This window comes from Platichthys flesus, chromosome 23 (assembly GCF_949316205.1).
Source record: "Platichthys flesus chromosome 23, fPlaFle2.1, whole genome shotgun sequence".
Classification (NCBI taxonomy): domain Eukaryota; kingdom Metazoa; phylum Chordata; class Actinopteri; order Pleuronectiformes; family Pleuronectidae; genus Platichthys; species Platichthys flesus.
In genome coordinates, this window is record NC_084967.1 from 13,180,207 (window position 1) to 13,196,070 (window position 15,864).

Consider the following 15,864-nt stretch of genomic DNA (forward strand, 5'->3'; position numbering starts at 1 on the left):
AGGGTTCGTGTTTTTGTATATCTTATTTATCTTTTATTTCATGAGTTAGATTTTATTTATTTTATTGTAAAGCACCGTGAGCTGCATTTTGTGTGTGAAAGGTGCTGTATGAATACATGTGTTATTATTATTATGTGAAATAAACAAAGGATGAAATAATTCTATTGATAAAGTCAGTAAACCTCTCTTTTTTATTTCTTATTAAATTTGTGTATATCTTATTTTTGTTAATATGACAATACTGACAATATTACCTCGTTCTAAATCTGAATCAACGCAATTATGTTCAGAAAAACAACGAAATTCATTCTCTAGTGTCTCTTACATAAACTGTACTGCGGGTAGCTGCCTGTAGAGGGCAGCAGTGCGCGGAGCCTGTCGGTCGGTTTTCACGTTCAGGGGAGGAAGAGGAAGAGGGAGCGTGCTGACGTCACACGCAGAGCTCATCATGGCGGTGGATTTGACTCCTCGCTTCAGAAGGTTGAACAGCCAAACAAGAAGCCTGCGTGAAAATATACAGCACGGTGAGTTCTGAACGGTGACGCTAAACACCTGCTTTCATTTTACGTTAAAAAAAGCGAACAAACAAAGCTCGTGTGCGGTGTTTGTTCTGAGACTCGGCTCCACACGTCAAACACCATGTTCCTGGTGTTGTTTATGGATGTTTTTAAGGGACATTGACATTTGAATGAGCCCAAATGTTGTTTTGTATTGTATTAAGGGAGATATTGTAATGAACGTACGTTTATACAGCGTAGACTTGTTTAGGTAGGAAGGCATAGTATACATGGTGAACATAAACGCTATCTGCCGCGTATAAATGTGTATGAACTCCCTCTAGTAAACAAAATAGTATATTGTATATGTAATACACGGTAATACTGTGTGTGCGTGTGTGCGTGTGTGTGTGTGTGTGTGTGTGTGTGTGTGTGTGTGTGTGTGTGTGTGTGTGTGTGTGTGTGTGTGTGTGTGTGTGTGTGTGTGTGTGTGTGTGTGTGTGTGTGTGTGTGTGTGTGTGTGTATATACAGGGTTAGGGTGTTCATTTTATTGGGACTGTTGCTGTTGATGAAGGTTGTGATAGTTCTCGATATTATTTTATTTGACTGCCCCAAGTAAAATTTCTTCAGTAACGTACAAGTAGCGTTACCTCCAAATGCAGAAAAGGATAGTTTTGAATCCGTCACGTCATTAAACATTCTATTATTAAATAGTTGTCACCATTGCATCAATGCATAAACATACCACTGGAGTTGGTTGTAACAAAAAAATAACTAGACTAATTTCCCAATTTCTAAAATGACTATAACTATGTGGGTGTTTTAATAGGTAAACACAAGACCTACATTTATAATTTTGCTTTTAATTAAATTGTCTCTTTTTATCTATACATATTAAACTGATTTGTTTGTTACATCTTTATCCTTTTAGGACTGACATGTTACAAACTGTGCAATTGCTTTAATGAAGTCCACCTGAAAACATTTAAACCTACGAACCTATTTTTTACCTATTTTCCTCTAACCCTGTGTCTCCTAATAGTTTTCTCTGGGCCCTTTGGTGCTACTCAGTTATGGCACAGCATCATCCAGGCCCTGCAAACCCAGGTGGAGGTGCGTCGCTGCAGGAGGCACCTACGCGTCCATGCCGAATGTTTCACAGGCTCAGATGCTGTGGACGCCGTCCTCAGCTATCTGATGCAGAATGTGGTGTTTTGCTCGAGTGAGGTGTCTCGTCTCAAAGCTGCTCGGCTCTGCCAGGCTCTGATGGAGGCGAAGGTGTTTGAGCCAGTGGGCACAAAGCTGTTTCGCAGAGACAAGGAAGTGACGTTTGAGGACAGCAGCTGCAGCCTCTACCGTTTCCTGGAATATAAAGTGGTACCCAGCTCTCCCATGAAGGGATTCCGTAGTGTCACAGAAAACATGTCACCAGAGGAGCCGGAGGCTAAGAGAAAGAAGAGCTCCAGGTTTCTTTCACATTTAATTTATTATACTGAAGCTTCACTAAATATACTCAGTATGGAGGACAACTTGTTACAAACTATGAATTTGATTTTAGTGAATATTTAGATAAATATAAACGTGTGTATATATATATATATATATATATATATATATATATATATATTGTTATGAGACTAGATAATGTCTTGCACTTTGCTTTGAAAATCATTAATGGAGTCATTAAGTCAAGTTAAAGACACAGCTAAATAAACTGTGACAGTCTGCATATGTGAATGTTATGGCCATATAGGGTCGTTAACCTTCCAAAACTGATTTTAATATATATAAGCACTAAGTCTTCATGACTTCAAAAAGATTTATTTTCTCTGCAGAAACGAAATGAGAACAATCTCCAATCCTCTTGCTGTCGGCCCATCAGACAAGAGGGTTGAGAGGCTGCTGAGGAACATCAACCTGCGGCCCACCATGTCACCAGGTTTACATACAGCTGCAACATCCTCTGTCTCTCTGTCGAGGGCTGGTAAGACTGCGCTGGTCTGTCAGTATTTGACAGTACAACAAGTGTCCTGTACAGGATTGATCAGAAAACTCATTGGAAAGATATTGTACCAACATTCTATTTCTTTCACAGCCGTAGAGGAGGTTTGGAAGCAGCAGACGCTGCTGCAGCTGCTGCAGATAGTGGAGTTGCCCATGCTGGACTGCATCCTGACCTCTCCTTCCAGTGTTGAGCCTCAGGCCTGCAGAGCTCTTCTGACCAACCAGGACCTGGTTATCTCCAACACGTGTCTGGAGAGAGAGATGCCCGACGCCCTTAACCTGCCAAAGTTAGTGCTCTGATTAATACTTGTTTGCACACTAGACAAAAATGTATTGTGCTTAAATACACTCGCAATAATTATAGAAAAAATGTGATGAGATAATGCTCTGGTTGTCTACATATTTTCGCTCCTGTTCAGTGACAGTAAAATTCTTTCATCACCCTTTTATCTCAGGTTGGATGGGTGGCTGTCGGCAGCAGCAGACTGTTTGGAGCTCTTCCCCGACCAGCTGATTGTGTTTGCAGGGGAGCAGCTCCGCCAAGGCAGCGTTGCCTCTGCAGAGGATGGAAATGCAGAGCAGAGGTCCACTCAGAAGAGACTGCTCTTTGACACCATTGCCAAGTACTACAGTGGACAGGAAAAAGCTCCACTTCTCTCAGGACGCTACCTGGATATACATGTTGCAATTCTGAATCTCCTCGGTGAGCGTGAAATGTTGATTTGTACGATTAATTTGTGAGAACCCATTTCTGTCTTGATTTCAAATTATAAGTGATTGTACATATGAAGCATTTTGTCCCAGTCCCCACATTCAGTGGTTGGAACTTCCTCTCTTTGTCTGTTTGCTCCATCTCCTGACCATCTCTTCTTTCTTTCTAGATGGAGGGAAGGTGCAGGATTCCATCAAAGCATCTCAGTTGTGTTTGCGACTTCTGGAGAGAAATGTGAGAGATGAGCTGCGGAGATTACTGGCCTTCATGGCCACAGCAGCTCACCCAGATGCCTGTCGTCTACAGAAACAAGTAGGTCACTTGTCTCCTCCTCCTAAATCATACCATCAGCTCCAGCTTTTTGCACATTGAATTAATGATTAAGCACACCACTTATTTTTAGATTTGTGTACAGCTCTTTATATATGTTGTATTCTAACAATCACTGATATTCTCTTATGTTTCCTTTCAGACTGACAATAAGGCCTTGGTCTGCCGCACTTTTCAGAGAGCAATTGTCCAGAATCACGAACTGACTCGATCCCAGAGTGAAACCCTGGTTCTGTTTCTCATGGACAGTCACACTGAGCTCTTCAAGGTGCACTTCTCCTCTCTCCTTCTTGTTTGTGAACATTGTAATCACAAACAAACAACACGAAAAGTTTGATATTCTATTAACAGCTATCTGCATATATATGCAAGTAAATTAAACAGATGTTAGCAGGAGCGTCTCGGTCAATATGTTCCGCCTCTGATGTTATTGTTTATTGTTTGTTGTTCAAACTAGAAATACGAAGCCGATTTCAGTCGCCGAACGCTGTCCTTTTTTCTCCTGTAATAAATACAGACCCCTACGTCCCTTATTGAAGCTGTGAGAAAAACACTGAGGACTATGCAGCTGGGAAAAGACCCTGATTCAATCGCTAGTAAGTCAAACACAACAGTGACTCAAAGTTACACCACCACAAGAAACTCATGTATATAAAGCGCTTCAGAACTTGTAATGCTTTTATTCTACTTCATGTTAATTTGGATGTGTTTGAAACAACAGAAAGTTTTTTTTAGTAACAGTAAATGAGAAGTTTTAAACTTGAAATGGGGTTAAACTTTGTGAGCTTAATTGCTTTGTCCACAGTCTGACACTGTTGCTCCAGATCCACATAAAAAATGAATCACTTCTTCTCTGCCCAATGTTCATCGGCGCTCACGTCGGTCACTTTCTCCTTTGTGCTTTGCAGCGTTCACCTTCTGCCAGCAGGCGACCCCGCAGGAGTACGAGGACCAGCGTGAGGCTACCACCCTGGGGAGCCTCAAACAGCTTCTACGTGATATTTCCTCCAGTGAGAGCATGTCTGCCAAGGACAAGAGGAGGCTGCTCAAAGAGTTCGAAAAGCATCACCCTGTGGTTTTCCTCCAACATTTCTCCGGCACCTTCTGAAATGTACAGCTGGAGGGTATCGGTTTGATTTTCAAGGTGCACTTGACAGAGTCAGTGTTTGATGGTGCAGCTCTTACACTGAGGAATGATAACATTTTAACTAGAAAAAACTTGTTGGCCTTAAAATTCTCGATGCTTTAAAAAAACTGCCATACGAATCTAGTGTGTAGAGATGGAAAACACAGTGGGCTTCGATAGTCAAGGTTTTATTTGTCGCTATGCTTTAAGTATTGCAATGGGGGTTTTGTAAAGTTTTGTAGTTATCTTAGTAATTCATGTATTTTTCAAAGAAACTGTAGGGGTGACAAGGTGGTTAGCACTGTTTCCTAACACAGCAAGAAGGTTTCCGGTTTGAAAACCTTGGCCAGGCACCTCTCTGTGGGGGTTTGCATGTTTTCCCCATGACTTTGTGGGTTTTCTGTGGTTATTCCAGCTTCCTCCCACAGTCCAATGAAGTGCCGTCTGGGGTTATGTAATTTGGAGACTCTAACTTGACCGTCGGTGGGAATGTGAGCGCGACGGTTTTTCGTCTCTGTATGTTGACCCGACAATATGCCAGCTACCTGTCTGGGATTGTCTTCAGCTCCCCCTGTGACCGTCGAAGTATATGTGGTGAAGATAATGGATGAATGAGACTGGTTTTGCACTCGTCCATGAAGGATAAATGATCAGTTCATCTGATATAATCAATGTCTAAATGTGGTAGTCTCTGAGCTGTGAAATCTCCAGCTGTGGGTAGCAAGAAAACTGCACTGGATGGCGGAGGCATACAATTTAGTATTTTTGTTAATTGAGTTACAACAGTAACACTGATTTTAGGATGCAGAAATTCAAGATTCTATGAAATATAATGAAGTTATAAAACAAACGTGATCACTGGAAAACGTTTTATCAGCCATATAGCCGACTGTATTGAGGCTGGGGAAACAGCAACTGTTGTGTATCTTGCAGTTTTGGAAAAGCGATTGTGCACTTTGATACGGAATTCATATTCATACATATCTAGTGAAGAATAGCAATAATATAGCAGCCATTTTCTTTTGGTTTTACTGTAGCTCGCAATGTTGCGTTTGGAAAAAAACACACTAATGTAGCTGAAGTTTAACACAGGATGTAAATTGTTTTTGTTAGAGATGAAGCACAAGGTTTTCGTCCTGTGAAATGAATATGAAATGTGTGAATGTTAAGCTAACAGGAGCTCAGGTTAATATGAAGTTTATTATTTTAATGGGGATTTGAGTCGCTCTAACTTGGTCAAATATGTTGGAGTTTTAACTTTGTAGGGTTTTACATGAACGATGAATATTAAAAGGCTAATAATCTAATCTTTGGTAAGGCACAGGACCTCGGTTGGATTCTATTCTTTTAACTGGTGAGGTCATGCTCATTGAAACAAAAGTTGCTCTCATCGTCTGTCAGCATATTTTTCTCCGTGTGCCAACACTAAAATCATGTTAGAATGCACTTTATAATGCTGAAATATGCTTTATTTTCTGTCTGAATAAAATGTGTAATTGATCCACAAAAAAAACAACCTTTCCATTCAATTATTTAGTGAATGAATATCCTCCTCCTTTAGATTATTTCATCTATATGTCTACTGGTTATTCCCTGATCTCGGTTGCTTACTAAAGGCGACTGGGCCTTTGCTGTTAGAGCCCGAAACTGGAACAATTAACCTTTTGATATGAGACGGGCAGCATCCTAGTGTTTGACCTCTCTTCTTAAAACATTTTCTATTGTAGAGTTTCTTCTAGCTCTATCATCTCCATTTTGTGTTGACCAAATAATAAATATAAGTATAATGAAGGAACCAGCTATTAAAATATATGATAAAAACAGGGTCACTATACAATTGTAGCTAATGCTGAAGTTTGATCCTGACCAGGCAGATTACATATTTTAGAAGTAGATACTAGATGGCGAAAAAAAAGGAAATTAAAGAAATCACAAACCAGTAGAATAAGACAATAGGACAATGATAGTTAATGACTCAGCTATTTGTAAAAATGACATGAGGGTATAAATACATGCTGTTTCAAAATAATGCACATCCTTAAAGTACAAGTGAAAGTGCAACAACCGTAAATAATTGTAGACATTACACGTGAGGAGTTTTCGCACTTTATCCTTTTGATGACGTCGATGCACCTGACGCCATGGAAAGAACCCGGAAGTGGGGTTGTTAGCTCCTCCAGGCGCTAACTAAGCTAGCTCCTGTCGTCTGCGGCTGGAAGACATGGGGGCTGTGTGTATCAGCCATCACTGACAGCGCCACTGCCGAGAGGCCACACGTTACAGGGAAAACACCTGACAGACATTTTCCCACTAAGGCAAGTGGACGGAGGAGGGGGTGGGGATATTGTTGTTGATGACAGTAACGCCACTGTCGTACCTGCGCGTTCCGGGCTAGCTAGCTTGGCTACGTGGCCATCGTGATCGGCTTGTGTGTGTCTGTGTTTTGAAATCAAAGACAAACGAGGCTTTAGCTGTTAGCCACGGTGATGTCAGCTGTCCGGGGCTACACGGGGGAGAGGTGGAGGGGTGATGGAGGTTTGGGAAACCGCTGCCCCATTACCATAGGTTCCACAGCGCTGCGCCTGTTTGCTTTTCTTATGTGCGAGTAGAGGCGCAACAAGACGGCTAACGTCGAGGTGTGTGTGTCTGCCGGACGTGACAGTCACACTAAGCGGACACAATACAGGTTTAACACGCTAAGATGCGGTTGAAGTGACCTGTCGAAACACGCCGAAGTTAGCAACCCGTGTTAGATAACCTGCCTCCTGGTGGCTAACCTGCTAGCCACTGTGCTAAGGTAGGCTCTGCGGTGAGATGACCAGCTCTGTTAAGTGGTTAGTTAATGTCAGGTGAATTGACACTAAGCCCTGGTAAGACAACATGTTTAATGATTTATCAAAAAGACTGCAGGAACTCTATGAATTAACTTTGCCTCCACTTGTCACTTTGACTTCACACTTGCATCCTCTGCTGTGTATAGTATTGCATGTTTTTACATTGAGCTCTCTCACTTTGCTCAAATCTAATCAACTCAATATGTCTGCTGTCCTTTTTTTACTTTATATTATTAATAATAATAAACTACTTATTTAGCACCTTTCAAAACACAGTTACAAGGTGCTTCATTAGAAATTAACAAAACGGGGGAAAGAAACACTGACATAAATGACTGATAGCATCAGATTGAGCCATGCATTTTAATAGACTGCATATTCTTTTATATATAAAACTTATTCGGCCTTGTTTCTATTTAGTGAAATACACAGTAAAGCACTAAAAGCCTATTAAAGGCAGATAAAAAGAAGTTGTTGCCATTATTGTTACTGTCGGTCATGTTCTTTTGTCTGACTTCCTGTTCCCTGACATTCTATCAAGTACTCTGAAATATTGTGAAAGAGGTACTTCACTGTGGTGTGCATGAGTTTTCCCTGAAACATTTCATATTTCTGAGGACAGGTTGTCCTATTATGGCGCATATTCTCCTCAGCTTAAGCCGGACGCTGACCGGAACTTTAATGTGCACATTTTTAAGCAGGTTTCTCTGATTGCATGTCGAGTGGATTGTTTGGCTTTTGTCAGGCTGTTAAAAAGGGTTCAGCTGCAGTTGTCTTCGTCAGTGACTGCAAAACCTGGTTTATAACTCTTTAGACAAACTGATTTTTCTCTCCCTCACTCCTCAGCTGCCAGGTCAGGCCTGAACATGGAATCCATGCTTAACAAGCTTAAAAGCACTGTCACTAAGGTGACAGCAGATGTCACCAGCGCTGTCATGGGCAACCCGGTGACACGAGAGTTTGAGGTTGGACGACATATCGCCAGCGGGGGTCCTGGAATGTGCTGGAGAATCTACAATGGCACCAAGAAGTCCACCAAACAGGTGAGTGTTAATATCTGCCCCTTGATCAGATCAACTCCAACTTATTTGTGCTATGTGGATGCCCTAGCGTCTTGAAATGCTGCCGGCCCTGTTTAAGTTTGAAACCTCAGGGGCTGCATTTTAGTCCAAACAGGCAGAAATCAGGATGTTTGGAAACATGATGTAGACACTCAGCTGCTTGTTGATTGGGTCTATTCGGTCATGACGCAACCTTCCCTGATCTGTCAGGTTCCTATCACAAGATCCCCTTCTGGAAGAAACCACTGGCATTTGCCTCAGCTACCAGTGTAGAACATAACAAGAATGATCAGTTACAAGTGTGGCTGAGCCGGTTGTCTTTGCTCAAAGTATTAGTGCAGAGAAATTCTACATTTTACAATGATGCAAGTGCTCACATGTGTAGGAGACAAGCTATTTTTCAAGCAATTTGTGAAATGTCCAGTGGGACACATGTGCCTTCCTGTTTACATTAGCATGCGCAGTGTACGTTTTCAGCCATGTTGGTATGGATTACGATTAAAACTGATAAAGTAAAAACCCTTGCGTGCACAGAGTTCGTTTTAGTTTGAACACGCTGCTTATGAACTGAAACGTAGCTGTATAGATATAGCCTCAGACTTGGATTGATAAATAGCTGCTGGTGCTCGTGTTATAGGCTACAAGACAACTTTCCATACCAGGAATTACTTTGGGACTCGTTTCATACTCCTCATTGTTTGTCTTTGACCATAAAGGAAGTGGCAGTGTTTGTGTTCGAGAAGAAGGTGGTCGACAAGTATCAGAAATTCGAGAAAGACCAAATCGTTGATTCGCTGAAAAGAGGAGTGCAACAGCTAACCAGACTGCGTCATCCCCGTCTCCTGACTGTGCAGCATCCTCTGGAGGAGTCACGGTGAGGAACACACAAACACACTCACACAAACACATAAATCAAGGATAAACTGAATGAGTCACAAGTCAAAGAGGGCCTTGACATTTAAGATTGAAAAAGAAAATGGGAGCAAACACATTTGTCTGCTTCTGTGTGTGAATTAGTGTGTGAACAGATGCTTGTCATGACCAAACAAGTCAAAAAACTAGTTCCTGCATAATGTATTTGCAAAAGGTTAGAGATATTCTTGTGCTTCCTTTTTTCTTCCACTGTCTTTCTTAAACTTCCGTGCAGCTCAGCTCTTACTTCACAGTTCTTGCCTTTTGGCTGTTTTGTTGAATTTCTCTACATGTTCAATACATCAACCTTTAAAGTGATGTTAGTCCTTGTGTGTGGCCATCAGGGACTGCCTGGCGTTCTGTACAGAGCCGGTGTTTGCAAGTCTGTCCAATGTACTGGGCCACTGGGACAACCTGCCGAGCCCTGTGCCCAACGACATCAAGGAGTACAAGCTCTATGACGTGGAGACCAAGTATGGCTTGCTACAGGTGAGAGTGCTCAGACTCGAATAAACAAAACTAAAATAGAATAGAAACATCTCGCGCCTGAACACTCCTGATTTCCTTTTAATGTGTCTGCCTCTTCAGATCTCGGAGGGTATGGCCTTCCTCCACAGTGGCGTGAAAATGGTTCATGGCAACCTGTGTCTAGAGAACATAATCCTCAACAAGAGTGGAGCCTGGAAAATCATGGGCTTTGACTTCAGCATCTCCTCGTCAAACCCCTCAGATGCTGAGGTATGCTGGGGAGTTTTGTACAAGCAGCTCCACCAAATCCATGTCTCATAGTGTTGTCACATCATTACATTCTCATATCCTCCTTTCCCCTTCAGCCCAAGTATACATGTAAAGAGTGGGAGCCCATCCTCCCTCCACTCTGCCTCCCCAACCCGGAGTACCTGGCCCCTGAGTACATCCTGTCTGTCAGCTGCGACTCTGCCTCCGACATGTACTCACTGGGTGTGGTCATGCATGCCATCTTCAATGAGGGCAAGCCCGTTTTCAAGGTCAACAAGCATGACATTTTCAAGAGCTTCAGCCGGCAGCTGGACCAGGTAAAGTAGACGTGTGCAGAATGTGGAGCTGTGACAATGGATGAAGAGTTGTGCTTATGAGTTTATGTGCCGTTCCATCATTTCTTTATTTTTCCATTGCAGCTGAGCAGCATGAATCCAGCATTGCTGAATAAGATTCCTGAAGAGGTGCGGGAGCACGTCAAAATGCTGCTCAGTGTCGCGCCCAATGTCCGGCCTGATGCTGACCAGATGACCAAGGTTTGCAATTATATGTACAATCACAAATCACATCGTATATTGTTTGCACTTGTGTTGGAACACGTCTCTTATCTTCAACATTTTCTTGGTGTTAACTTGTTCAGATCCCATTCTTTGATGATGTCGGTGCTGTCACTCTTCAGTACTTTGACACCCTTTTCCAAAGGGACAACCTACAGAAGTCTCAGTTCTATAAAGGCCTCCCCAAAGTCCTTCCCAAACTGCCCAAGGTATATGCTTGTATATTTTGCAAAAGGAAATGTAGTGTATATTGGGTGGAAAGGCTTTCCAATGCACTCCAATGAAAACGCAGTATTACAGTCTGAAGTCGTTGCTTCTTCAACCTTTTGCAGAGAGTGGTGGTGTATCGGATCTTGCCGTCATTGACCTCTGAGTTTGTCAACCCGGACATGGTTCCCTTCGTGCTACCCAATGTTCTGCTGATTGCAGAGGAGTGCACAAAGGAGGAGTACATTCGTCTCATCCTGCCTGACCTCACACCTGTTTTCAAACAGCAGGAGCCTATTCAGGTACAAAGGCCTAAAACACTGACAGGAGGCTCTAGACACTGTTCTGTTAAAATAAAGCATTTTTGGATTATATGTTCTAGGCTAACATTGTTTACGTTTTGAAAAAATCCCTGCAAACAGTCGTTTTCTCTGGCAATCTTATGTTTGAGGTTTTGAAAGTGTGATTAATCTGAGTGAAGAAAATTCTCTGTTTGGGCTCATTCTGTTACTTCATCAAGACTTGTCTCTCTGTATTTTTCTTTCCATGCCACCTTAGGCTAGTAACATGGTGAGTGGTCTCTGTTGTGAATATACTCCAATTTCATCAGTTAGTGTATTTGTTGTGTTGTCGATGTTGTAGCACTAAAAAAGGCGTACTAAAGCCACTGAAATCACAGACTCCACCTACGTCCACCTAACCACCATACTTTTGAGTAGAAGGTAGGACAGTGTTCTCTTGCTTTTGACTGTTAAGTTTATCTAACTGTCCCTGTGCTGTGCAGATCCTGCTGATCTTCCTGCAGAAGATGGACCTGCTGCTGACCAAAACACCGCCAGAGGAAATCAAGAACAGCGTGTTGCCTATGGTCTACAGAGCTCTAGGAGCCCCTTCTGTACAGATCCAGGTACAGGGCTGAACTTCAGTGATTTTGTTTGTCACCTGCTGCTACCCTTTGTCTCTTTGAGTGTTAATCTTGAGAGAACAATGACAATAGATGCTGTCCTAGGCATCATAAAAATGTCATATTTCATGTCTTATCTGCGACCGAGCAGGAGCTGTGCCTGAACATCATCCCCACATTTGCCAACCTGATTGACTACCCGTCCATGAAGAACTCCCTCATCCCTCGGATCAAATCAGCCTGCCTGCAGACCTCCTCGCTAGCTGTGAGTCTTGATTAGATATTTTCAGCTCCCTGTGTTCCATTGTGTTGTTATGTCTTTTAACTGTCTTTACTTATCCTTCTCCTCTCAATATATATTGACTTTGACTCTGTCATAATTTGTTCTTTCCCTTGTTACTGTACAGGTACGAGTGAACTCTCTGGTGTGTCTAGGGAAGATTTTGGAATATCTAGACAAGTGGTTTGTCATTGATGAGATCCTGCCCTTCTTACAACAGATCCCCTCTAGAGAACCAGCAGTGCTCATGGGCATCCTAGGTAAAGATGCCCCCGCCCCCCCCATTCCACTTCCATCCAATGTGATTCAAAGAGTTAAGCAACCTCTTCTTCTTCGTCTTCTTCTGAATTGTTGGTTATTTTAACTATCTTCTCCTGTCTTTAGGAATCTATAAATGCACTTTCAGCCACAAGAAGCTGGGCATTCCCAAAGAGCACCTCGCTACAAAGAGCCTACCCCACCTCGTCTCTCTTAGCATAGACAACAACCTCAATCTGAATCAGGTACTAAACAGCCTACACATTTAAAATTCAAATGTAATTCACAAAGAATCCAGTTCTGTCTTAAGCTGCTTTCACACATGCACTGAGCGCCAGTGAACCTGCGTTTATCTGCAAATCTGATAAAAAAAAACATCATATTATCTTCATCTGTTTTTTTATATCTTCTTTACAATTCAGTTTTATGCAAGTTGCATCTAATGTCATCCCCTCTGTGTTTAGTTTAACTCGTTCATGGCGGTTATACGCGAAATGCTGAGTCGCATGGAGAATGAACACAAGACCAAGTTGGAGCAACTGCACCTCATGCAGGAGCAGCAGAGGTGTGTGTGTGTGTGTGTGTGTGTGTGTGTGTGTGTGTGTGTGTGTGTGTGTGTGTGTGTGTGTGTGTGTGTGTGTGTGTGTGTGTGTGTGTGTGTGTGTGTGTGTGTGTGTGTGTGTGTGTGTGTGTGTGTGTGTGTGTGTGTGTGTCCTTACACTGTGATTTACACTTTAATACTTTTAACTTTGATTATTAATCAATTAATATTCATGGTAAAAATTTGCTTAGATGCCCTAGGTAATTACATCTCCAATTGAATGCAATGAACGTTCGATGCTGGTCACATGAATAAGTTCATCGTTTGACTAATGAGGTTTTTATAAATGAGTCTATCTATGTTCCCTTTGTTTTCTGATATATGTTGTCTTTTTTTAACAGGAGTATAAACATTTCAAACCCAGGGAACCAACCAGAGGAGACAAAGAGCCCACCAAGCTCCGGCAACCAGGTGAGAGGTCGATTCCGTGTTCAAGGATCAGAGGACACGAATAAAGATCAGGAAAGGGGAAATGTCATGTTTTTAAAAAGCTGTAGTGTAAACATTCAAATTCTTTTTTTCAGATTGATGATATCTTTGGCAGCACAGGGGTTAATGGAAAAGAGAATGGGTCTGCACCAGCTGCACTAACCTCACAGCCTAACAGGGTATGGAAATGATTCTGCACCTCATTTACACAAAATGTCCCCTTTGCTTTCCAGTTATTTCATGGTCTCTTTCCCCCTGAACCCGCTCTAGATGTCTCTGACTCTGGAGGAGAAACAGCGTTTGGCGAAGGAGCAAGAACAAGCAGTCAAACTGAGGAACCAGCAGCCGTTGGCACCACAGACCATCAAACAGAACGCCAACACCAACTCACAGGTACAAACTGCACACTTCAGTGTACACAAACTCACCATTAAGCTCAAACACTGCCGATTCATGAAGATCAATCACACCTTGTTTAATGTTGCAGACTAAAGATCTGACCAGCAGCCTTCTCAGCATGACAACGCTCAACAGCCTGTCTTTGGCCAACACAGCACGACCAGCTCCAGTGCAGGGCAGCACCATGTCTGCCTATCCCTCCTCCAGCCCTGTGGTTGGCTCCATGGGCACCCCAGTCTCTAATGGCTTCAATGCACCTATGGGCTTCCAGACAGGGGGCATGGGGATGGGCATGCGGCCCACCGGCCCTGGCCTCTATGGCGGCATGGCCACCACCAACAGCACCCCAAACTTTGGCGCGCTGACACAGAATCACATATCCCTTGGGCAGACCAACAAAGCTCCCGACTTGTCAGCCCTGGACAGTCTTTTTACACCCAGCAAACCCAAAGTCAGCCTCAACCAAATGGGTCCCATAGCCGCACCTGCAACCAACACACCCTGGCTCAACCAGTACGGTTCTGCCCCGAACGCTCAAACTCAGATGCAGGGTATGCCAGTAGGTTCTGGAGGAGTGCCCTCTGGGTTTGGGATGCAAGCAAACCCTTTTTTCAGCCCACAGAACTTTTCTCAACCTCCTGCTGCCCCAAGTATGAACCAAAGTGGAGTTAAACATAGTGCATCTGTCAACAATGACCTCAAAGACTTATTTGGGTAAATATATGTGAACAGCAGGCAGGTGAAATATCTTATTTTAATAACTTTAGACAGAAGAGCCTGAGATTCTCACAGAAAAAGACTGATTGAATGTGAAGTTTTGGAATCCCTTGAAGGATGTTGCTGTGTGTGTTTTTAAATTCAACCTGGTTTCAAATTCTCAATCTTGCTAACATTCTGCTGGCGAATTAACCTCCACCTGAGTTCAATATCTACCCGACCAGAAGGACTAAAAGGTTGTGGTGGGAACTTCCTCTATACTGTGTTCTTTAAATGCTGGGGTTTTCTTACTGTTTTGTACTCAAAACTCTTGGGAGTCCAAATGGCAATGGGTTGAATGAATCCCAACTCAGTTTATTCAGGAAGGTGTTTGTGTGCATATCATGAATGAGTGTTTTTTCTCCTCTCGAACAAGCTGCAGAATAGGAATCATCCGCAAGGGGGCGCACATCTGCTCACTTTCTGGCCACTCTACCTTTCTTGTCTCCAGGCTGATTTAGGATTCGCTGCTTGTCGAAAGGGATCAGACTGTTTTATGGCTCTAAAAAACAATCGTACTGCATACACCAACATGAGCCCAGTGGGAGGTGGCCTCCAGTGCAGCACTGACAAGCCTGCAGTGAAGGATCTGCATCCAGGAGGCTCCTCTGTGGAGACAGGGAGGGGGTGTAGAAAACAAGCAGCCCAGCATATATGGGTGAGATGGGGCAATCAAGAGCAGCTTTCTGCAGTCGTCGCCCCCCCCCCCCCCCCCTCCTCCATCACTTAATTTGATATTCAAGCATGTTAAAAAGGGAAAGATTGATTTTGTCATGTCAATGTTTAAAACCACCACTTCACATTCTTTTGTTAAAGTAATACTATTCAACTTTTTAACCTTAAAACAGCAGCTTCAGAAGTCATTCAAAAATTGCCAATATCCAGTGAGGAAACTTTTTAAATATGAATAATTCTAAACAGAGATTGTGGCGGCTCTTCTGGTTCAGGAAGCTGGGCATCATGGGTATTATCCACTGTTCAACAAGGAATTGATGGAGCCCAGCAGAATGAATAACCACATCTGGCTGCAGGGGACGCTGCTCCACTGTTCAACAAGGAATTGATGGAGCCCAGCAGAATGAATAACCACATCTGGCTGCAGGGGGCGCTGTTGGTCACCAAATGACATAGTTGCTTGAACAACAAACATTAGTGTCTGTAATTGCAGTATGAGCGGTGTGTGTCTGATTGTGGTTTACGATGTGTTGACATCTATCATACCAGTGTCTTTTTAGCGAGATGCTAATTTTACAAGCGA

General features: G+C 42.9%; 2 protein-coding genes across 2 annotated transcripts; both read left to right on the plus strand.

Moving 5' to 3' along the window:
• The first annotated feature begins 431 nt into the window (after nt 1–431).
• Nucleotides 432–6,168, plus strand: depdc4 (DEP domain containing 4). Its single transcript, XM_062382958.1, has 9 exons — nt 432–524; nt 1,541–1,964; nt 2,334–2,482; nt 2,594–2,789; nt 2,958–3,205; nt 3,384–3,526; nt 3,687–3,812; nt 4,062–4,140; nt 4,453–6,168. The coding sequence occupies exons 1-9, from the start codon at nt 449–451 to the stop codon at nt 4,650–4,652; spliced, it is 1,641 nt and encodes a 546-aa protein (XP_062238942.1). The 5' UTR covers nt 432–448; the 3' UTR covers nt 4,653–6,168.
• Nucleotides 6,169–6,836: 668 nt separating this feature from the next.
• scyl2 (SCY1 like pseudokinase 2) lies at nt 6,837–14,816 on the plus strand. The gene is made up of 18 exons (XM_062382955.1): nt 6,837–6,985; nt 8,351–8,547; nt 9,282–9,439; nt 9,822–9,966; nt 10,066–10,215; nt 10,311–10,532; nt 10,635–10,751; nt 10,856–10,981; nt 11,105–11,281; nt 11,764–11,886; nt 12,035–12,148; nt 12,291–12,423; nt 12,548–12,666; nt 12,886–12,986; nt 13,364–13,433; nt 13,547–13,630; nt 13,722–13,844; nt 13,939–14,816. The coding sequence occupies exons 2-18, from the start codon at nt 8,371–8,373 to the stop codon at nt 14,566–14,568; spliced, it is 2,769 nt and encodes a 922-aa protein (XP_062238939.1). The 5' UTR covers nt 6,837–6,985; nt 8,351–8,370; the 3' UTR covers nt 14,569–14,816.
• Nucleotides 14,817–15,864: the final 1,048 nt, after the last annotated feature.

Coding starts and splice junctions, on each gene's coding strand:
- depdc4 (XM_062382958.1), top strand. CDS start 449: ATGGCGGTGGATTTGACTCCTCGCTTCAGAAGGTTGAACAGCCAAACA. Junction 1,965..2,333: donor AAGAGAAAGAAGAGCTCCAG/GTTTCTTTCACA, acceptor TTTTCTCTGCAG/AAACGAAATGAGAACAATCT. Junction 3,206..3,383: donor TGCAATTCTGAATCTCCTCG/GTGAGCGTGAAA, acceptor CTTTCTTTCTAG/ATGGAGGGAAGGTGCAGGAT.
- scyl2 (XM_062382955.1), top strand. CDS start 8,371: ATGGAATCCATGCTTAACAAGCTTAAAAGCACTGTCACTAAGGTGACA. Junction 10,216..10,310: donor CAAACCCCTCAGATGCTGAG/GTATGCTGGGGA, acceptor TTTCCCCTTCAG/CCCAAGTATACATGTAAAGA. Junction 13,434..13,546: donor CACCAAGCTCCGGCAACCAG/GTGAGAGGTCGA, acceptor TCTTTTTTTCAG/ATTGATGATATCTTTGGCAG.